This window comes from Muntiacus reevesi, chromosome 2 (assembly GCF_963930625.1).
Source record: "Muntiacus reevesi chromosome 2, mMunRee1.1, whole genome shotgun sequence".
Taxonomy (NCBI): Eukaryota; Metazoa; Chordata; class Mammalia; order Artiodactyla; family Cervidae; genus Muntiacus; species Muntiacus reevesi.
Genome location: NC_089250.1, coordinates 38,776,017 through 38,799,624, shown reverse-complemented (window position 1 = coordinate 38,799,624; position 23,608 = coordinate 38,776,017). Strand labels below are relative to the sequence as shown.

Here is a 23,608-nt window from a genome sequence, read left to right as displayed (position 1 = left end):
TTTATTCATTTAAATTTCAGTGCACCTAGGCACTTGAGAGCCCATGGTCCTGTGTTGCACAGCCAGCCCCAGAAAGCCTCTGGGCTCCTCGTGGGCTGAAAACCATTCCCTGAATGTAATTAAAGGAGGAGGAGCAAGACTCCTTGTAGGGAAAACTCGTGAGCATCCTTTGCCAGAAGAGAGTAGAAAAATACTCTCCTCTTTCAAAATGCATGCCTATTGAACAGCTATTTGGAAGGGCAGAATTTCCCCCCAACTTGCATTATTAAAAGAGACCATTTTGAAAAGATAGTTTTAAAATTCAGTGAGAAATGCTAGAATTACTCTGGCCTTTCTGGAGCTACAGATAATAAACGGGTGGTAACCCACATTCCCTGTGTTCCTACAGAATTAGCACGGTTCAAAATGACTGAACCACGTCCCTTAACCTCTGCGTCGATCACGGGGAAGCAGGGGGAAGAGCCAGCACGCTGAGTCCCCCGAGTGCTAACTCATAGAGTCCTCCGTGCGTCGCCTCCATTCGCTGCCGAATTGTCCTGACGTTATCCTGTTATTGGAAGGCGTGATTCACCTTCCGAGGAAACAGAAGCCACACACAAAAGGGGAAGATTTGCTTTCTGCCCCATGAAAGGCTGCCGCACGCGGGGGTCCTATTGAGACAGCTGGAAAGTTGCTTCAGCGTGTTACGCTTGTAAGTTTTATTGGTGCCTGGTTTTTGATTACACATTTGAATGCGTGTGTTCCAGGGCTGCAGTTTTAATTAAAAGCCAATAGTCTTTTTTTTTTTAATATTGTGTTGTGTGCTCCCTGGTAGATTCTCCCAGTTATTAGTTCTTTCTAATAACTAATATTATTTAGTTATTTAGAACTAATAACTAATATTAGTTCCTTCTAATAATTAATAACTTTCTAATGCTCATGGCCTATGTCAGCCTGAGACTCTGGGGCCCTTCAGAGCCAACCTTCCTAGCCTTCCCCCTTCCCAGTGGTTTTATTTTTTAAAGTGTGTATCACCGGTTCTCGCTTGGAGCATCGGAGTGTCAATTCATGTTATCAGTAGGCTGAGAAAAACATCTCCTCCGGGGAACTCAGAAGGGGCGATCCAGCGTTGTCCCGTGGTTGTGGATGGAAAGGGATGTGGCTGTCGTCCACATCTGTCTTTTTGTTTGTTCCTATAAAGATTGGAGAAGGAAATGGGTATGACCTTTTGCTCTGATTCTGTGACTATCAGTTTACATATTTTTTTCAGCGATACTGGTTTGGGTGCAGTTGAAGTTTTAAGCGCAGGCCTCCGAAATCAGAATGTTCTCATGAATTATGACTCCTATTTTAATTCTCCAATAGGATGCTTATGCACTTGCAAGGTACCCATTCCCCATCCGAGTGTAAAAGTTATGTGATTGTGTTTAAAACAAAGTCGCTGCTCTGTCGCTGCCCTGCATTTCATTCTGCATGGACACTTGTTTCCTTAACTGACGCCCGCAGCTACGAGGAGAGAGCTCTCTATCTTGAAGCAATAATTCAGAACCACCGTGAAGTCATGACATTTGAGGATTTCACAGCCCAGGTCTTCTGTCCATCTCCCAGCTACTCGATCAGCGGAACTGGTGAGTGGCTACTTCCTCCCCCCACCCAGCTCTGCCCAAGACCCTTCAAATGCTCGAGTCGCAGATGTACACCTGTTTTTCACAGATAAATGCCCACAAATTTAAGAAGCGCGTTCTCCCCCCTGAATGCACTAATGAATATCAAAAGGAGTGATGACATTCATTTTAATTTGTTTTGTATCCGAGCTGTTCACCAGGTCCTTTCCTCCTACCATCCCGTTAACCTCCGCCTCCAGTGAGGTTAATGAACTTGTTCTCAGCCCCGTGCTCTGGTTCATTCGGGAGGGTGGGTTTCTTGCTGAGCTGGGAATATGTTGTTTTAAGAGTGGTGCCCGCATCAGGGCCTACTTATCGAGAAAGAGTTCCTCCCAGTCGAAGCCGTTGCTACTAATGCTAAATGGGGATTATGCCGCCGGGATGCTCGGGTCAGGGATTAATGCGGGAGCAACGGGAGGACCGTGTCCCCTGGCCCATGGTGACAGCAGTGCGGCGGGCTGGCTTTCTCTCTGGAGTGGTCCGCGTCCCGGGGCCCAGCCGCCGAGAGCAGCACCTGGTGTGGACCTGCTCAGACACTGGCTCCTAAGCACTTCCACTTAAGAGGCCAGTGGAAAATCTCAAAAAAAAACATTGTTTTTAGGTTTTACTCTTTTTATATTTCCAATTTAGAAAAAAAAAAAAAATGTGTGCTGGCACTTACCATGATGATATGGTTATTGTGGGGTTTTTTTTTTCCCCCAAAGAATAGAATGACTTGGTAAATTTCTGTACGTAATTGCAGATTAATTGCCTTTCAGAAAGCAAGTGGGACACTGAGTCGGTGCACGTTGAAATCCTCCATGAGGGGCGTCCTCTTCCTCCGCTGGGGTGGGCACAACTGTTAGGGGGGCCTAATAGATTTCTACCCTCTGTCAGTTGCCTCTGATCACTGCCTGGCTTCTCCCATCCTGACTTGTTAACAAATATCTTACACACAAAGTGAAAAAAATTAAATTCGGTGAAATAAATCACTTACAAATAAAACCAGCCATGCATCACTGTTGAACATCGCTGGCTGCCGGCCTGGCCTCCCCGAGCTTTGTCAGGAGATAAGAGGGAGAGGCTGGCCCCGCACTGGGAGCCAGGAGCAGCAGGCAGAAGGCCTGGGAGATAAGCAGGCCGCCGAGGTGCGGGGAGCTGCGAAATTTACATAATCGCGCCTCTGCTTCCCTGCGAGGCGTCCAGAAATACAGGGATGGCCTCTATTGATCTTTGTTGAACTGGAATACTAAGCAACATGAGAAAAGCTTATAACTTAAAGCTTTGATTAATGTTTCTTACATTAAAAAAGTAGAACAGCTGTGAATTGAATTCTTTTATACACTCTGCCAACATTCGATCTAAAGCCTCTGCTCCCCCAGCCCTACCCCACCACCCTCCCTCTCCCCCCACCCCACAAAAAAAAAAAAAAAGTCAGTTTCAAGGGAAATGAAGATTTCAAACCCAGTCTGGCTAGAGATTGAAAATCACTTCTAATTTTTAGGTGAGAGAACACGAAGGATTTATGGCAAAGCTAGTTTTGTAAAGATCTCATTCAGCTTTTTCCCACCCTCATAAAGTCCTGGGACTGAATTTTTTAGTGCAGGTTTTTTTTTTTTAATCTTGATAAAGCTTTTTGTTTTCTAAAATTAAAAGTAATTAAATCATAGCTATATGCTTCCATTTCTTAACTGTTATGTTCTAAAGGCTCTTAAGATGTTACTGAAACAAGTATTGATAAACTTTATTTTCTATGTATATTTTAGCCTCTATATAAACTAATTTGATCTTTCCCAAAAGTTCCTAATTATTTACACCAGTTCATGTATAGGTAACTTCTTAAGTGAGCCGCCATGAGTGATTTAGATTTTTTAAGACCCACCGTTTAGAGACTGGCTGCTCTAAGAATGTCACATTGGCCAAAGTCACTGAATTGATAAAGGTTCTGACAGCTTGATAAGAGCAGGTATTGGAATGTGCACAAAAAGATGGTGAAACCAAAGATGACATGCCGAGCCAAATGCCGGTCCTTCCTCCTTTCAGTTTATTGACGCCAACATCACGTGTCATAACCAGTAGGCTTCAGGGTGTTGTGTGTGGACTGAGAACATTTTTCTACACCTATCACACCAATCCATGGATGCAATTTTAAGTCCAGGCATGATGTTCTCTTTCAAGGTTTTGCATATCTGCCCACTACAACCATCAGGAAGAAGCTCAAAATCAACTTGGTTTGCCCTGGAATCTGCGGGTACAGTTCCATCCCACACACAGGCCCTCTGTCAGAACCACATCCTCCTCTCACTCACAGACCAGTTTTGCTTCTGAGGAATCCCTGTTCCCGTCTGTTAACCACTTTGACGGATGAAAACATTTTTCATCTATCCACAGTGTGTTTTTTGTTTGTTTTTTATTATTATTCTGGGACAAGTACAGTCAAACCCAGAAGAGCCAGACAGCTTAAACTGAGAAATCGAGGTGAGGGCTGCTTTTCGCAGGGACAAGCCAGCTGGAAAAATTGACCCTGAGCGGCTTAAGCTCCCACAGCGCTCCTAGGATTCGCTCAGACCGTCTCCACAGCGCTGTCGTCAGAGCAGGGCCTCAGGCCCCCGCCCACAGGCTTGCGCGCAGTCCGAGGAACCTGGGGTTCCAATCTCCTTTGTGTTCTTGCCACAGGGCCTTGTAGTCAAGCACAGGGACAGTGGCCTGAGCCCCACATTCGCCCCACACTGTATTATGCTGCAGGCAGCCCCATCTCTAGAGGGAAGGCCTCCAAGGTGAGCCTTTGAGTCCTAGGTCCTAGGTGTAAGTAAGAGGTGTGCCCAATGGTGGGGGCCTATGCCCAAGGAGACTGCCTGGGAAACGCTCTCCCCTGAGGCCCCCAGGCTCCCTGTCCCAGCACTTGTCATCCAGGGCAGCACAAGGGGGCATTTGGACTCACTTTCCAGGACCACAGGTAAAGACATAGTCTTCTGTTGTTAGGCTCATAAGTGAGTCCTCAGTTTATTAAAAGAGGTTTAAAACAACTATTTTCTGAGTCAGAAAAAAAATGTTATTTTAAGTCACCCCCTCCCATATCTATTCCATACATTACTCATGTTGCTAATGCCCAGATCATGAAAGGTATCTGAGCTGGCCTTCCATTCACTCTGTAGTCTACCTCCCTTTAGATTCCTTCTTTACTGACCAGCAACTTCTATAGGGTGGCCAGTGATTAAATACTGGCTGCAGTGAACACACGTGCACATGTTCATATATATGTTTTATGCATGTATTTATATGTGCATTTCACACGCACATGTGTGTACATGCACATACTGGGGTGAGGGACTAATTTTGTGTGTTCAAGACTGTCTCCAGGGAAGGGGGTGTGTGCAGCAGAGATGCCTTTAAAGGGTTAACTGGAAGGGGAGGGACTGATGTAATCACTGCAGCTCACAGCCAAGTGCATCTGTTCGCCATGAGGTCATTCTTCTGCATGCTAATGATTTGGAAAATCAAGTCTAATGCTTGACATTATCGGAAAGGCTATAAATAGTACAAATCTTTACTTTTTGGAAGCTGTTCTTATTACCTAAGGGAGAGAGAAAGAAAAAAAATAAAAATTTAGCTTGGACTTCAGATTGTTTTTTTTTCCAGAACTACTTTAAAGGTCATGCCTGGACCTTAAAATCTTGGAGGAATCCACTTGTGTCTGTTGATAAATGAATCCCAAAATCATGGTTGCAGTCACAGCTAGCCATCTGGGAGTGGGGGACTGTTGGTATGTGTACTTTGATATCTGATGGGAAGCATTTCCAAGTGCTTTGTTCAGAAGTTGACAAAGGTGGGTTTTTTCCTGAAAGAACGCCTCCAGCCAGGTTAAACGAGGGGTCCTTGTCCGGTAACATGAATGGACCCGAGTTTGGAGAAGCCTTTCTGCTTTAATGCTGCCGTCTGGAGCCAGCAGAGGGAGCACGGATCTCTGTCTCTCCTGTTAGCCCTGCATGGACACATCTGATTTCTCCAAGGTCTGGCCAGGAGCGCTTCCTCCTTCATGACAGGCCGGAGGGGAGAGTCTCCGGAGTTTAGAGCAAGTGGAAGGGAATTCCTCGCCAGGCCCTGTCAGACTCCGCCGCCTCTCATATAGGTCATATTTGGAGCTTAAAGCAGATTAGTCTGAGTCTGTCTGAGGATGCTTCTGCCACTGCCACTGCAGCTACCAGGCAAAATGGCGAACTTTCATCTGCTCGCCCGGAACAGCATGGTTGCCCTCTCGGAAAGGCTTATGATGCTCACCTACCTAATAAAAAGACGTGTCGTTCTTTTCTACCAAAAAATCACCATTTCAAGTTCCCAGAAGCTATCAGAAGACCCAGCCTGGGAGTCCCTGGGTCATTCTGGCCCTACTGAGACTGCAAGTGTGCTATATTACACATTGGTCTGCCTGGAGCAGGAAGCTGCCCCCAGCTCTCACTTGCTAAGACCCCTGAGCCCCACTCGAGGTTGCATGTGCCAGGACATGGCAGCTAATCTTCTGCAGTGACCCCGCCATGGCCATTTGCTAGGCAGTTAGCCATCGAGTCAATCCCAGAAACAGCACAAGATGGAACTGACTCTAGCTGCTCCCCTGCCAGTCCAAAGATGAAAGGTTTTTCCCATTCAGTGAGAGTGGTCACTTTAGGGATTCATTCAGTATGCCTCTGTCTTTCTCACCCTCGCCCCCTATAAATGTGGTCTGAATAAAGTTTTGCTAGACAGCACTTCTTATGTATTCACCTTCCTCATACATTTTCTGAAACCGGCCAAGAACACTGTAGACCATGGAGGCAGAAGGGGCTTCAGGAGTCCCCACGTCCAGGCTCTCATGTCATCCTGATAAGCTGCAGACCAGCTGTGAGGGACACCCCGGTGCGCCAGCCTCAGCCCCTCCATCCCCTTCTCCTCATCACAGTGGGATCAGCTGGACAGCATCCCATGCTCAGAGAGTGACCGCTGTCCTCTCAAGTAGGCTGTCACCTACCCCTGACTGTCGGTGACCTTGGTCACAGAGCTCCTGACGAGTCAGTGAGAAGGGAGTTGTTTTAAACAAACCGTCTAGACTCTCTGTCTCAATGTGTCTCTTTGAACCGAGCCTGCTCGGGAAAACTTGCCTGCCTCTCTGTGGTCCTTCAGGAAGTCTTCATGAGATGTGAACTCGGTTGGGGAACAGACCCTGACATGACCAGAAACCCAGGCCGAAGGAACCGGGGTCCCAGCATGGGCTGTGTGATGCTGGGGGTTCTGCTACTTCCTGTCACTCAGCAGTCAGCGCGTTCATTGGCCAGTACACTCATGGGACTGTGACAGTCTGTGGGGTCACCTGGAAGTTGTAACTGCAGACCCGCCTAGCCAACCACATGAAACAGATCAGAGAATGAAGCCCAGAGGATGCGCTGAGTCAACAGACAAGCCTCAGATGCTCCCAGGTGCCTGTGTGGGTCAGGCTCCAGGGCTCCATGTGGCCGTGGGGTTTGAGAGGCTTTGAATGTTTTGGGGGTGCTAAGAGTACAGCAGGAACCAGGCCCAGAGCCTTAGTGTGGAGGCAGAAGGTGAAGCCATCACCAAACTTCGGGCCGCCCTTCCTGTCCAGGACTTTGTGCATTTTCCTCTCTCGGCACGGAGACGGCTCGGGCTGACCTGCCTGGCTCCATCCTCAGATCCTGCCGTCTTCCTGTCCCCCCTCAACCCTGTGCTCAGCACTGGCCAGGCCCTTCCACCCAGAGCCAGCCTCCCCAACTGCACGGAGGACGTGTCCCATCAGAGAGCCAGGCTCTGATGTCCTCTTTGTCTAGCCTGTGGCCTCAGTCAAGTTAGTGCCACTCTGCCGCCCTGAGTTCAGTTCTGTAAAATGGGTCTAACAGCAGTACCTTCTGAGTTCAGTTCAGATCAGTCACTCAGTCGTGTCCAACTCTTTGCAACCCCATGGACTGCAGCATGCCAGGCCTCCCTGTCCATCACCAATTCCCAGAGCTTACTCAAATTCCTGTCCATCGAGTCGGTGATGACATCCAACCATCTCATCCTCTGTCATCCCCTTCTCCTGCCTTCAATCTTTCCCAGCATCAGGGTCTTTTCCAATGAGTCAGCTCTTCGCATTAGGTGGCCAAAGTATTGGAGTTTCAGCTTCAGCATCAGTCCTTCCAATGGATAATCAGGACTGATTTCCTTTAGGATGGACTGGTTAGATCTCCTTGCTGTCCAAGGGACTCTCAAGAGTCTTTTCCAACACCACAGTTCAAAAGCATCAATTCTTTGGTGCTCAACTTTCTTTATAGTCCAACTCTCACATCCATACGTGGCTACTGGAAAAACCATAGCTTTGACTAGATGGACCTTCACTGGCAAAGTAATGTCTCTGCTTTTTAATATGATGTCTAGGTCAGTCATAGCTTTTCTTCCAAGGAGCAAGTGTCTTTTAATTTCATGGCTGCAGTCACCATCTGTGATGGGGCCAGTTGCCATGATCTTAGTTTTCTGAATGTTAAGCTTTAAGCCAGCTTTTTCCACTCTTGTCTTTCACTTCGATCGAGAGGCTCTTTAGTTCTTTGCTTTCTGCCATAAGGGTGGTGTCATCTGCATATCTGAGGTTATTTATATTTCTCCCAGAAATCTTGATTCCAGCCTGTGCTTCATCCAGCCCAGCATTTTGGCATACTTTCTAAGTAGTGCCCCGATAGTTCCCACTAAAGGGCAGACTGGTAAAGGCCCAGTGAGTCAATATGTATAAGGGGCCGAAGACACTTCTAGAGACCTCCGCAGGTGTTCCTGAGTGCTCTGCTCACCACCCTGCCTGTCTGGGTGTTTTCTCACTTCGCCCTGTGCCTCCCAGTTTCTGCTCTCCTCCTGGAGTCCCTTCTGCCTGTGTCGGCCTGTCTCATGGAAGAGGGGCTGCAAACTGGGCTGCCACCCGTGAGATGCTGGTCGATTGCCCCGCCTATGAGGACGGTCCCACTTTGCAGGCCAGGATGACAGCCCAGAACTCTACTCAGGTCACCCACAGTGGCCCCCAAATACAAGTTATCTGATGTCACCATCCATTCAAGGGCTCGGAGGCACCCACTCTGCCCGCACATGCTCTGGGCTGCATCTGGATGGCGTTGGCAGTCAGCCTGAGAACCACTGATCGCCCTGCACCAGCTGTCACCACCCCCCATACCCAATCCCACCCTCCCTCTCATGTCACCGGTTCAGCCTAACCCCTATGCATATGACATTTCTTTTTAAAACTCAAAATGTATCCTCTTGGAAGGGCTTCCCAGGTGGCTCAGTGGTAAAGAACCCGCCTGCCAACACAGGAAACTCGGGTTTCACCCATGGGTCAGGAAGATCTGCTGGAGAAGGAAATGGCAACCCACTCTAATATCCTTGCCTGGGAAATCCCGTGGGCAGAGGAGCCTGGCAGGCCATAGTCCATGGGGTCATAAAAGAGTAGGGCATGACTGAGCAACTAAAGAACAACCACCACCACAACAAACATTTGGAAGGCATCAAAATATAAGCCGTATCTAGGGTGTAAAGGGTCAAACACAACTGAGCACGCACACCTCCTCTTGGAAATATGTTAAAGCATTCATAGGAGGTTTTTTAACCCATAATCCATTTGCCAGGACCCAGTGGTGCTGGCTCAGCTGTGCCCTGGGTCACTCCCCAGATGCTGCAAGTCCCTCCACCAAAGACTTGGGGGGTTTTGTCTGTGGTGTGGCCTGGGGATGGGGACTTCCTTTCAAAAAGTAAGCAGTTGCTGAGAACCACTGTGTCTCACAAAGGCGACCTGGTCCAGCTTCCTCTAACTTATCTCCCTTACTCTTTGATTTTTCTCAGCCTATGGAGGGAAAGCTTTGTCCTGTGTGTGTGAGTTTCGTATATCTATATTGGGCTGTAATTTCTTTAAAGAACGACATAGCACTTTCTTTCTTATATGCCGCAGGAATACGATAGCAGTGCAGGCAGGAAGAAGTCTGACTCTTCTTTAAGGGGTCCAGGTGTGTCTCCAGGTCACAGATGTGTGTGGGGCCTGACACAAGAGCCAGAACAAACACCTGTAATTGGGTCTCATCCTCCCCGGACCTCCCGTCCTCCCAGTGAAAGTGGAGCCATGAAGAGCAGCAGGGCCCCGGCCAGGTGTAGGGGAGGCAGGGACGACGCCAGAGCCCGGTGACAACGCAGGTGGGGAAACTGAAACCTGGTCGGGGGCTTTCCTGAGTGGTATTCGAGGGTTTTAAAGAGAATTTTCAGTCGCCCTGTTTTGCGCCACCCTTTGTCCCTTGGACTGCAAGGAGATCCAACCAGTCCATCCTAAAGGAAACCAGTCCTGATTATTCTTTGGAAGGACTGATGCTGAAGCTGAAACTCCAATACTTTGGCCACCTGATGCGAAGAACTGACTCATTGGAAAAGACCCTGATGCTGGGAAAGATTGAAGGCAGGAGGAGAAGGGGACAACAGAGGATGAGATGGTTGGATGGCATCACCGACTCGATGGACATGAGTTTGAGCAAGCTCTGGGAGTCGGTGATGGACAGGGAGGCCTGGCATGCTGCAGTCCATGGGGTTACAAAGAGCCGGACACGACTGAGCGACTGAACTGAACTTGCCTCATGTTTATTCACCCCCTTTCCCTCTAAAACTCTTACTATCCTGGTGTCAGCTCTGAAAGAGGGAAGAGACGGATGTGACGAACATTGCTCCACCTGACCTGATGGAAAATGACCGTGCTGCCTGTCAGATGTCCTCATCGCTGCTCCAGCCCCACCTTCCCTGGGGAGCTGTCCCCGAGCAGGATGTACTGGGCATTTCAGGGGAGGACCGGGGGCTCCGACACCTTGCGTTCTGTCTCTCCTCATCCCTCTCAGAGCTTCATGTCTCCTCGGGGAGCAGATACTCAGGAATCACCAACATTGGCTTATTTTTCATAAATTAGATTAGTCAGCTCCAAACCACAACTACCTATGAAAAAAAGATTTATCAAGGGGCAAAAAAGACACTTAGCCAGTGGTTTGGGTCAGTTGGGTTGTGATTTCCTTGAGCCAGGCCATACCGTTTGCTTCGTGAGCCAGAAAAGGATGGAAACTTGGCCCGATGTGTGTGAGCTGTCGCACTAAGTGTCGTGCCCATCAGTCTATAACTCTCCCAAGCTGACTGAGATGGGAACTCTCAGAGGCGTGGATGAGAGAATGAGCTGCAGAGAGGACACCCCAGAGCCACCAGCACGGGGACCTTCCTGCCCCGGGCAGCTGTGGAGGCTGGTCTCACATTCCTCAGAAAAGACAGGACCTGAGACTGTTCAAAGTATCGACATGATGTTTAATCGGTTCCTTTGGAAGAACTCGAAGCTGCTGCTTTTTCTGTGAAATGCTGCCTTAGGTTTGCCCTGGGTTCTCAGTCGACTCTGCAGGGTTTTAAGTGTGAATGGCATTCTGCCCCTGTCTCCCTGGGTGTTAATTACAGCCCCAGGGACACACAGCAGTTGCCAAGAGATGGCCTGAAAATACCAAGAATTTTTCTCCCAGACAGTTTTTGGAAGTGACTCTTGAAGCTTATTCGAAATAACCTTGGGCAGTTGTTTCAGGAGAATCCAGAGCTCCTGACACTTTCGGTTCACATGCCTTATGAGCCGTGACTGGAGCCCTCACATCCAGAAGGTTCTAGAAGGTGGAACACGGACAGTTTCAACTGTCAGGGCAGGCTCCTGGAAGCCTTGATGGTTTTGCTTGAATTTCTGTTAAGCAGCAACCAAAGCATAGGCCAAATGGGACCTCTCTTAGTAGCACTGAAGTCTGCGGATGGGGAAAAGAAAGAATATTTTATACTCTCCTTTTCCAGAAGAATATATGAATGATAACCAGGAAATAAAAAAGCTCAGCCACTCAATGGTGCCCAACTCTTTACATCCCTATGGACTGTAGCCTACCAGGCTCCTCTGTCCATGGAATTTTCCAGGCAAGAATACTAGAGTAGATTGCCATTTCCTATATTTGCAAAGCTGTGCAACCATCACCACAATCTAATTTTAGAGACTCTTAAAAAAATCCCTCCTGAAAAATAAAAACCTAAATTCCACTAGCAGTCCATCCTCATCCTACCTCCCAGCCCTAAGCAACCACCAGTTTCTTCCTGTCTCTCTGGACCTGTCTGTTCTGAACGTTTTGTATAAATGGAATCGATGATACGTGATCTTTGCTGACTGGCTTCTTGCACTCCACACCTCCTAAAGGGTCGTCTGTGTTGTAATCTGTATCCGTATTTTGCTTGTTTTTATCGCCAAATAACTTTCCATTGTAAGGGCAGACCATGCTTTGTTTCCATTCATCAGGTGGTGGACATTTGGGACTGTTTCCGTCTTCCGGCTATTATGAATATGACTGCTATAAACATTTCTGTACTGATTTTTTATTTGGAGACGTAAATCATTCAGACTGGTAAAATGAACAGTCTCCATGGCTGGGAGGCGACTGAGATCTCCGTGTTCATGTCCTATGAGACAGTAAGTGGGTCTGGAAGCATCTTTCTCCATCACGGCCTAACAAGACATTAATGTTCAATGCTCAATTTAGCTAAATTCAGTCATAGATCCGTAAGAATACATTATAGTCATGCAAGGGGAAGAGAAAAATGCCGGACAAGTGTTTTCGAGAACGTTCTACCTGCTGGCCGAGTCCCTGCACAGGTGGACGGGTGTGCCGGGCATGCCCTCTCTCTGCCCGCCTGTCTTTTGGTCCAGTTGTCCTAGTTTTATGCTTCGGAACCGAAGCTGATGGGCAAGACCAATGACCAAAAAGAGGAAGCCGAGCCCAGAGCCAGGGCCAGGGCCAGGACCCAGCCCCTGCGGCCGGATGGGAAATTCTGGACGCCTTCCTTGGGCCGTTTGGAGATGGTAATTAGGCTGGCTAGTGCCCACTGGTCTGGGGTTGCCAGTGTTGAGAGTGTAGGCTCACCCCGTCCACTGCTGCACCTGTTCTCGTCCACAGAGCTATTCCAAGGGGTCTGAATAGCCCAGACAGCCCTCCGATCTCCCGCTCAGCCCGCCTTCCTGCCTCAAGGATATTTAGCTCTCACCCGAAGCCAGAACGCCAGCCCACTGCTTTCTGTCCCTCAGCATGCCAGCTCTCAGAACCATTCCCTTCCCTAATTATCCTGAACCAGCTAATCGTCTCCCACGCTGACTGCTCAGTAACTAGGACCCAGGGAGAGCAGCCACTTTTCTTGTCCGACCCTGCCCAGCATGTGTCCCAGGGGGCAGTCCTGGACAGCAGCCTTGCCTCGGAGATAAGACACTCGGTGCAAATCTTTGCTCTTCTGCTCTGCCAGTGAGCACAGCCAGAGAAAACAAGCCACAGAAAGGCCCACCGGCTCTTAAAAAGCCTCCACGAAGTGCCAACCAAGATGATGATCTCCTCGTCCCTGGGAGTCCTGGTGGATATCATCCAGGTGTCAGAGGAGTCATACGAGACCCGAAAAGTAGGATGTCCTTCTGTAAAAGCCGCCTCAGGGGTGTCTGAGCTGCTGAGTGGTTGCATGTGGCCCATTGGCATCCCAAGTTACCCCTGTGCCCCCTCGGGCCACGCCATACCCTCCACTTCTCCCCAGGGGGGTCTCGCTCAGCTGCTCTCAGACGTTAGTGGGGCCAGCTCACCACTGCCAACACCATTCACCTATAAGGAAACTCCAGACTTAAGATGCATATTAACTGTACAATCAGTGCTTCTCAATCTTTTATCCTTCTTGCCCCACATTTTTATTTTCTTATTTGTCCTCTCCCCCAAAACACCACATATAAATGGTCTACCTGTGTATTTTCCATGCTGACATCTGGGCTTTGTACAAATAGAGAATAAGACATCTTTGCCCCCCAACAGTACGCCATTAACTCCTCTGCCAAAAGCCTCCGAAGGAAAGGGTTTCATCTGTCACCTGGAGCCTAGAACAGGTCCTGGCACACACCAGGTGCCCAGCCGATGAGAGAATGACATGGTTAGACTTCACGTCTCCCGTGTCCCTGGGCATCACACAGCTTCGAGCACCGTGGTCTCTTCTGGTGCTTCCAACACTGCCCAGGTTAGTCGGTATCTCATGCTGAACGCCCCCTGGGGAGGCGTCATGAAGCTGACAGCCTGCTGCTCTGCTCCACGCAGGGGGTCCCCGCCCTCCAGGAGCACTGTCTGTGTGTCAGGGCGAGTGACATTTGAGCCCCATGGAATAATTACAGCAGCCCCCAACTGCCGCCGTCTCTGCATCTCCTTAACTCGGCGGAGGATTGGCAGTCCCTGAGACTTTCTGACCAGTCCAGCACAGCACACCCGGCTGCATGTGGGGACGCACCGGGAGAAGGGCCGCCCGTCCTCATCAGCAATTACAAACAAGCCCTCCATTGTCAGCCGTGCCATCTGTTTGCCCAGTCCCACCAATCGGGTGCCTGTACGCCCAGCATTGCCAGCGCCTAGGGGCTGCAGGGGAGGGGGGCCATGGAGCCCCTCTGTGGGGAGACCCTTTGCTCACACTGGAGAGGATCGACAGCATGGAAACTGAGCCCCTCGGCTGGAGGAAGACTCGCATGGAGATGTTCCACAACTGCTATCTTCTGGGAGCTCGCAGTGCGTTGCAGGGAAGAGGGGCAATCTAGGTCATTGCAGTGTTTAGAGGTCCCACAGAAAGCAGAACAGTCCAGCACCAAGAGTCAACACTGCCTGAGAACCCCCTGTGCCCCTAGAGCTCACTTTCCATGTAAAGACAGCCGTTCACAGTGTCTGGAAATCAAGGAAGACAGACAAGTCTAGTGCATCGTCACGATTGTTCTCTATCCTGAAGTTCCCAACCCTGTGTTACTTCAGGGGGTATGGGGGAGTGAAATTTCATTGACAGATTGGAAAATACGGCTTCAGAGAAGTGCACATTCCTTCCAAAAAACCCCACCTAGGATCTGTCACTGATCCCTCCTCCAACGGCATCCGCCCTAGAAATTGGCCATGGTCACTGTGCCAGCCTATCCAGTGGTCAGGCAGATAGCAGTCCATGTCACTGATATGATTTGATGGTGGACTGGTTGTTTTTCAATTGTTCAGTCATGTCCAAGTCTTTGCAGCCCCAGGGACTGCAGCACACCAGGTTTCCTGTCCTTCACCATCTCCCAGAGTTTGCTCAAATTCACGTCCATTGAGTCAGTGATATCATCCAACCATCTCTTCCTCTGTCACCCCCTTTTTCTCCTGCCCTCAATCTTTCCCAGCCTCAGGATCTTTTCCAATGGGTCGGCTCCTCGCATCAGGTGGCCAAAGTATTGGAGCTTCATCTTCAGTATCAGTTCTTCCAGTGAATCTTCAGGGTTGATTTCCTTTAGGATTAACTGGTTTGATCTCCTTGCTGTCCAAGGGAGTCTGAAGAGTCTTCTCCAGCACCACACACAATTTGAAAGCATCAATTCTTCAGCATTTGGCCTTTTTGTGGCCCAACTCTCATATCTGTACATGACTACTGGAAAAACCATAGCTCTGACTAGACAGACCTTTGTCGGCAAAGTGATGGTGGCCTAGTGACACCGAACTAGGAGTGTTGCGGGGGGTCAGGGTGAGGAGTTGTCGCCTGACTCAGAAAGAGGTCATTGAATTTACTAAGGCAAACCATGTGGGAAATAGGACGGCTGTGGGGGCAGTGAGTGGTTGAGAAAAACTGTCTGCTCGGGGGAGCTCAGAGCCTCTCTGGGGTCTGACAGGACTGCTGGGGTCCTGCTGCTCTGTGAGTGAGAGTCCAGTCTTGCCTCTGCAGGGTCCCCTTTAAAGCTTCCCTGTGCAAAGTACCCCTCACTCTTCCTCCCTGGGGAACGTGACATCGAAGGTGACGCCTGATCCGCATTAACACACTGCGTGCCCCTCAAAAACCTGTAAAATGAAACTTAAAGATGTATGAACTTATACAGTTAGTGGGTATCAGTTATTTTTTCAGGGCCTCCAGAGAATTCCAAATGCTTGTCTTGAAAACTCTTAGCTTTGACGATACCTAAGACAAAACATTTGGAACCCTCGTGCAGCCGGAACGGGGCACCGAGACCCCCAAGGCCCCGTTAAGGCCAGCGGTCAGAGGCCATCCCGCACGTGCTGGGTCAGAGCGCCCCAGGGTCTGCAGGGCTCCCGCAGCAACTGTCACACGTCCTGGGAAAGCTAACGTCGCCTTTGTTTCACACCTGTACCGGTGACGGCAGCCAGAATTTTGTCCTGCCAAGTGGAATTTCAGGTGAATTTTCAGTTGGTAATGATCTCGGAAGCTGCAGGAACACTCAGGCCACCCAGGAGCAGATGTATTTTTAGCACTGTGTTCATTATCGAGTTGGGCTGTGTGTGTACAGGGCCTGTATTCACCCCATTTTATGTTCTTTCCCTTCAGATTAAACTACGTGATGGCCTCGCTGCAGTGTTTGAACAAGGTAAGTTCAAAGAACAAGTGTTTGAACTGACACGTCAGTGGAGCTGCCCAGAGCCCTGCTCTTGGGGGAGTGGGGGAGAGTTCACTCACTGACCCGCCTCCCTCCAGGGCTAGGGGTTCCTGCCACCTCCCCCTCACCCCTGAGGGGCTCTGTATTGCGTGTCTGCGCTGCCCGCCTGCCCGAAACCCACCCCAGCCTTTCTCCGGCCCCCCGTGCTCTGGGCGGAATCCGACACCAACACCTGCCATCCCAGAAAATGTCTTTGTCGCCTGCCCTTTTGTGTGCGGGGAGCCTCGGGGAGCCAGTGGGCCCTGGGCCGCCCCCTTTTTTTTTGTTGCCGAGCCTGGAGGAGCGGGGGTCTTGAGATGGGCCGATAAGATGCAGCACGTGCGGGCCGGCCTTTGACCGCTGGCCTTAATGGGGCCTTGGGGGCCTGGGCTGCGGAGGGCAGGTCGTCCTGGGGCTGCTGAATGGAACAGCTGGGAGAGGAAGAACAGACAAAAGCTGTGGGGTGCAGAGGGCAGGGAACCCCGGCATCGCTGCGGTTTAGGACCCAAAGGGCAGGCTGGCCGCGGCAGGTGTGACCTCCGTGGGCCTCCTCTTTTAGCCTGGGTCTGGGGTTCGGGCCCTACCCAGCAGCCTGGCAGACAGCAGGCACCTCACAGCAGAACCTCTCGGGGTGGCCCAGGCTGTACCTCCTCGTGGAGTCACGGGTAGAAGGGAGACCGGATGCTGAGGGTGACTAGGAACCAGAGGGCGCTGAGGATATGGATGGGCAGGTCAGGGAGCGACTGTCGTTTATCACCCACATCGCCCAGTGGAGCCGGGGCACAGACACCCTCCCTCCTGAGTCGATACGAACAGGGAGGTGAGGGTCTGGATTTTGGGGTTTATTGCAAGCGCCACCCTCCTCCCCCTGGCAGGCGCACTGCACAGGGAGTTGACCCTCCAACCCAGCTGCTTTTTCTTGGCCCCCCAGCCACGGAATTGTTCCAGCCTGGGCTCACTGGTGCCAGCTCCCAAGGTGACACGAGCCACAAAGCCCATGTTGGCCAGGCAGAACAGTGTACACTCCTCCCTAGTCGTGGGGATTCACGCAAAAGCCTTTTTTTTTTGCTGGGACCCCGTATCTCCTAAGGTGGCCAAGTGGGGCTCCAGGGTCCTTTGAACACTGGCTTCTAGCATGAGGAAAGGCCGGGCGGAGGCAGCGGCTGTCAGCAGCCAGGAAAGGGATCACCCTCTTTGTGGCCAGCCTACTCTGTCCACGGTGGCCACCTCCCCATGGCATGGGGTACAGTGGGCATGGTGGGAGCCAGCACAGGCCAGGGATGTGCCGGGGGAAAGGTGGGGACCGGAGGGATACAGGGGACATGTGGTGCGGTCTCCTGCTCTGGCGTGACCTTCCTGGGGCCCCGGTGGTGGGGGTCACTGCCCTGAGATGCCCAAAGGCCACTTTGCAGTGAGAGCTTCATGCTGGTCCAAGTTGGCATTGCCCTGCTCACCTGCCATGCTGCAGTGTGGGACTGCGAGGGCCGGCCCCGCGGGCCTCCTGGCTGGGGTGGGGGGGAGTAAATATTTCCCTTCTGATCCAGCAATACTCACACCTGATATCACATCTTTGAACATCACTTTATCTCTAGCATTTACTTGCTTTCCACCCCCCCCCCCCCCCCCCCGCCCCTTGCTTCCCTCTCCCAATGGATCTGAATTCACAGTTGGTGGAGTTTCTGTCCATGGGGATTCTCCAGGCAAGAATACCTGGATGGGTTGCCATTTTCTTCTCCAGGGGGATCTTCCCAACCCGGGGATCGAACCTGGGTTTCCTGCATTGCAGGCAGATTCTTTACCGACTGGGCTATAAGGGAAGCCCTGGTTCCTAGTTAATGATGTGAAATTGTATACAATTTGAAGTGAAGGTGTTCAAGCTGGAATCGTATCTGGGATTGAGTCAGGGGTGTTCTCCCTGATGCCTGCCCTGATTGCCCACACGCTGACGTCCTCAAGGGGCCTGGGGTGATGTCCATAAACCGGCGCCATCTCCACCTTGGATGGCAGCATAGCTGTGCTGCTTTTACAAAAAATCAGCCTGTTTTCAAAGACAAAAACAGTAGAAGAGAGACTCACAACTCCTCTCTCTGCCCGACCTTCCTGGGACTGGAAGGAGGCGACAGTAGGGACCAGGCATGGGACATCTTAAGGAGCCCATTTGGGGAACAAACCTGGGGTAGGCAGTCTCCTCGGGTCCAAGCGTGTTGACAGGTATTGGTTCCAGAGGCTCTCCCTAGAAACGAGAAGGTCAGGTCCGAAAATGAAAGGAGATGCTGTCTGTGAATAAGGCCACTTATGTAAATTAATTTCAAAGGCCAGTAATGAGAGAACTGTCAGGCCAAAGCCTGGAAGTGAAGCATGTCGGGAGAAGGCTAGAGAGCCTGCTTTTGAGGAAGCTGGGACAAAGCCCAGCAGGGTTTAAAAATAGGTTATTAGGAGGGTGATGAAACGGTCCTCCCTCGAAGCAGGGCCCGGGGGGACCCACCTCAGCAACAACGGCCGGGTGTTGCAGCAGCGGGCGCCTGGGTTCCTGGAGCAACCCTGGGGATGGGGCTTGCGCAGGCTTCAGCTTTGTTCCTTTTTCTCTCTGGGACCCAACAGCTGTAGGCACTTCTGGACTTGTTCAATTAGTCCTGACCTCCTGTCTCAGACCCTTTGGGGAATAATCGGGCTGTAAGTCCTGGTGTAAAGTATCAGCATGTAAATCCATGTAAATAATAACACGGCGGAGCCACAAGCCGCCCCTGACTTTTTTTCTTGTTCTTTCACTGATTCTGGGGCAGCTTTGCTCTGTTGCCCTTGCCCCACACCCACAGTGTTAATGGTGCCTTTTCTCTTTCTTCTTTACTTGAGGATTAGATGTAAGGCCCAATAAATTTCGAAAAGATTCACAGCTCCTTTTGCACTACAGGAAGGTCTAGAGCAAAGGCTGGGAGGAAAGACCTTTCTAGTCTGGGTTCATCCAGCAAACGTCCCTGCACACGTGTGGCACCAGGCGGGGGTCCAGCCCTCTTCCTGGGGACGTGCCACATCCTCCCCTCCACCCTGTGCTCACGAGGGCCTCCCTCTGCTTCCTTCCAGGGCCCTGGCCGCCGGGCTGAGATCCCCTCTATGGTGCCTCTCGGGGAGGAGGAGATGGAGGAGACTCCCCCACTTCCCCATCCGAACCCCCAAACCCAGACTCTGGGAACCTCACTGCTCTGCCAGCGTCCTCGGTGAGTCTCCCCGCGCACAGGCTTCTGAACTTGAGGAGGAATCCCACCGAAATGCTGCGGATCAGACTCTCAAACTAGGCGGTGGCATCTCAGGAACCTTGGGCTGTGAAAGAAGAGAAGTTGCCAACAACCAGGGATGCACCCACCGGTGGGGCTGCCCCAGCAGAGGGCACGAGAGGAGGTTCCAGGCTCCCCGGGAGGGCGGGGGGCAGCTGGCTCTGTCCCCCAGGAGTCTCCTTTGCTTTGTAAACTGTCCGATGTTTCACTGTCCTGCTCTTGGAGGAGGGCTTCCTGCTTTGGTTTTGCTTCTCCTTCTGTTAGGATTCACGGTTAGCCCAAAATTTCATCATCATGGAAATTGGCTTTCCCCAGGGTCTCGAGCCTGGGAGAAGTTCTGCCTCCGTTGCTATGTATTTTCCACCTGGTTCCCAATGCCCGCTAACCAGGGAGAGCGTTCCTGACCCTGACCCTGACCCTGACCGTGTCCCTGCTGGAGGCCTTCTACGTGGTGATGGTGAAGCGCCCGTCTCTGGGCGCTCGGGTGAATCTAGAAACACAGGATCCTGTCCCTGCAAAAGCTCCTTTCCCAGCCTTACCCTGTGGTAGGGCCCCCCTGCCCCTTGCTGGGAGGGGTCTCCCACACATTTCCCGACACACCCGAGCTTTAGGGGGACTGAACTCAAGCAAAGGGTGTGATCCCTATTTGTACCTATTTGGCTGCCCAAGGGAAGCCTGTTGTGGCTGTGTGTTTTTTTTTTCATAAAGGGAGGAAGGACAGCCCCACTTTCCATTTGTGCGTGTCAGGTGCCCTTGCTGGGGTTGGGGTCTTGGCGGCTGGCCCTCCGCTAGTCACCGAGGCCCTCGGGCCATCTCCAGAGTGAGCCCTGGGCCCAGAACAGGGGAGCCGCCACCTAAGGGCCCAGAAAGGTCTCCGTGCAGGTGCTTCCCGCCCAGCCTGCCGTCGCCTCTCCACTCCTGCACCCACCCACGGGTGCCCCCAGCCTACCCCTTGCCCACCTTCCGGCTGGGCCCTCTGAGCCCCCTTGCCCAGCAGAGCCACCACCTTCCCTGACCTCCCACCGCCCAGTGGGCTGGTTCCTGACAGTGGCAGGGGGAGTGGGCAGACCCTGGAGACGGTGAGACAGGATTCAGAAGGGCTTTCCTGTTAGAAGGAGGGGAACTTCTGATTCTCCAGGGAGCTTGTTTCTCTGCTTTACAGAGAATGGTGGGTGGGGCTTGAGGCCAGGCCCACGGGCAGGGGCGGCTCAAGCACTGTTGGGACCCGAGAGAAGCCGGTTCGTTCCAACAGAAGCAGCTCTCCCGGCTGGTCTGTCAATGGTTCGTCCACTGGTGGCGGGCTTGGTGGCAACGTCAGGGGTGACTGGAAGTGACTGCCTTCTCTGTTGTGTCAGCAAATGTCACAACTCTTGTCCTCCCAGGCACTCCCCCCCACCCCCCAACCCAGCTTTGAGTGACTTCAGGTTTCTGCTCGGCATGGTCTGGCCCACGTGGCCCCAGACTCAGGTTCTGCTCCATGTGGTTCCTCGATCCTACAGGAGGGGCACCGTGTGCTCCTAAGTCCCACGTAAGCTCTGGCTTCTGGGAGAACATGTCACCTTCAGGCTCTGGACAACCCCTGTAGCAGAATTCTTAAACTTGGTTTCAGGACTCATATTGAAGCCCCCCCGGACTCCTGCCCCGTGATTCCAGTCCTCCTGACCCGGAGTGGGAAAGGTGGTTGTAGGTAGCAAATACATAGACTTTCCTATAATCCCAAAAGATTCTGACCACCCTATGACCCCAGAGGACAGCTAGCAGTGTGACGGCTCTTCTCAGTAACAGCTTTGGTTTAGAAACACAGGGACTCTAGTGACCAGGTTTTTTGCTTGCAATCACGTGCACTTGAATCGCTTTTGTTATTTGGGGTGGAAAATCGAAATGATCAAGTTTTTTTCCTTTTTTTTTTTTTTTCACTTAGAAAAGCAAATATTGAGCTTCTGTAATAAATGCCTTTCAGCAAAATTTCCAAGCGTCACTTATCCGGTGGGCACCCACCTGAGTCACCGTGCTGACTCATGACATTAGTAGGTCAGTCATCTGTAAACACAAGTGGCCCTTGCTGGCCCCAAATGGAGAAGACTCACAGGCTTCCAGGCAGGGCCAGGTCTTCTGCCCACCTCTCTGCATGTTGATTTCCATCTGAAGCAAAGATGGTGATCTCTAGTCTCACTGAGTAGGTGTTTGTACTTAAAAAAAAAAGAAGTAATTCCACAAAATGATGACATTTTAAGTAGTAAAACCTTGATTAGACAGCAGTGAGGACTTGTAGTTTGAAGAAGGGACTGTCACAGAGTCTTCTTGTGGTTAAGGAAACGTCTTCCCAGCCACCACAGGGAAGGAGGGGGCCTTCAGCCTTGACTCTGAGAGAGGCTGGCTGGTGGGACCCCCATCCTTACCATGAGATCCTTTGGATCCTTAGACAATGCAGGTCACATGTTCCTGACTTTCCTCGGGAGTGATCACCCACACTTCATCTACTGTCATATCTGCAGGCGGGAGGGGTGCTTTCACGATGACTGTGACGTCTTAGATGTAACTGTGTTACCCTCATAGCGACTGAAGGGGAATGTCCACACCCAATGGGAAATTCCACAGGAAACAACCATGTCTTCATTGCACTCAGTACCTACGTATGACATACACGTTAAGTGAATGTTTTCTTGTGTTTTCCAGGTCTACAATATTTAGTCCATGTAAATGATAGAATTTGATAAATATGGTAAATTAAGTTATAAGGTGTCATTTGATTTCTCTTTTGCTGTCTCATGTTATTTAATGTTCCTGACGCTCCACACCTGGTTTGTGCCTATGTCGGTGTAGACCGTGCCTGTAAGCCACTTGGCAGGCACGGTGCCCCTCGGCACGGGGCCTCGCCCCCAAGGAGCACACAGCTCACCAGTGGCCACTACCTGACTCCCCAGTTTGTCCTCCCTCTTTAATTCTGATTTACTGTGACGACTCAATAAAGTAGAAACACAACACTCACGTGCCATATGTTCCTCGTGTTTTCATTATAGTTGGAAGGAAAATGAAGTTTATCCTGGCATCTAACAAAAGATGGTTTACATTTTTATCAGATTAAGTTGTTCAAAAGCATTTTTTTTTTTTAACCAAGGCCTTACTAAGTATCCAAAATAGTAGCCAGGATGGATACAAGGAGGTTTGCTGATGTGTTGTGTAAAACAATGACCTCTTGGTTTATAACCTGGACGCCAAGATCAGCGTCATCGCTCTCCTATATTTCAATGCCCCCTCTTCTGCATCTTCTCCTCTCTTCTGCATCAAGGCCCACAGTGAGCTCTGACTTTGGCCTCCTGTCTCCCCAGAGCAGCCCTCTGTACCAGTCACTCTTCCAGGGGTCTGGAGCCCCTGACTCTGATGAGCTAGGGGCCAGTTTGGAGGCTTTGTCTTGTGAAGAAGTGATAGGGTGTTATAACACCCCCTGTTGGTGCAACTGAAGCCCACTTGTGGCCTCACCTCAGGACTCTAGCCATCAACCATCACATTCGGACAATCTGGGCAGGTGGCCCCTACCAGCATCCTGGGCTACTTCATACCCTGGACAGCAGGGAACTTCCAGAACATTAGACAATCAAGCTTTGCAAAAAGCATCCATTCGTCCATCTACAAATATTTGCCGAGTACCTGTTGCTTACAAGACATTTAGTGACCTCCATGGGGAATGGGGATCCAGCTGCTGTCCTGGGAACCAAGTAGAGCCTGCATCCTTTTGGCTTTTTTAATTTTTTTTAAGCTTTTGACTATTAGCAGGCGCTCACTTTTAAGGTATGTTTTGCCTTTAATGCTTGGTTCCTCATAAAAGGGAGCTGGGTGATTTTATTTGTTAGGGAGCCTTTGTAAGATTCTGAGTCCTACCCACCTAGATTCCTATCAATAGTTGTGGTGGGACCCCATCATCTGTTTTTTTCAAACCCCCCCCCCCCCAAGAATTCTGCTCCTTATAGAACGAGGGAGAAATTAGGAATTCTCAGTGGTTAAGACCCTTCACTTTCACTGCCAAGGGTGTAAATTTGATCCCTGGTTGGGGAACTAAGATCTCACAAGCCATGCGGCATGGCCAAAAAAAAAAAAAAAAAAAATTAGGAATTCTTAGAAGCCTCCCTTCTGGACCATGTCAGACATGAAAAACACTAACTAGATTCATTCAAACAAACATATTGCTATCACAAATATCAGATGACATTATGTGATCAAAATTCTCTTTAAAC

General features: G+C 50.7%; 1 protein-coding gene across 2 annotated transcripts in view; it reads left to right on the top strand.

The window, feature by feature from the left end:
- RALGAPA2 (Ral GTPase activating protein catalytic subunit alpha 2) overlaps positions 1-22,360 on the top strand; it is a 270,511-nt gene extending 248,151 nt beyond the window's left edge. For both annotated transcript variants that reach the window (XM_065921331.1, XM_065921330.1), the window contains exons 38-40: positions 1,486-1,607; positions 16,017-16,056; positions 19,186-22,360. In XM_065921331.1, the coding sequence (XP_065777403.1) occupies positions 1,486-1,607; positions 16,017-16,021 (127 nt within the window). In that variant the 3' untranslated portion in view covers positions 16,022-16,056; positions 19,186-22,360. The remainder of the gene's footprint in view (positions 1-1,485; positions 1,608-16,016; positions 16,057-19,185) is intronic.
- The last annotated feature ends 1,248 nt before the right edge of the window (positions 22,361-23,608 follow it).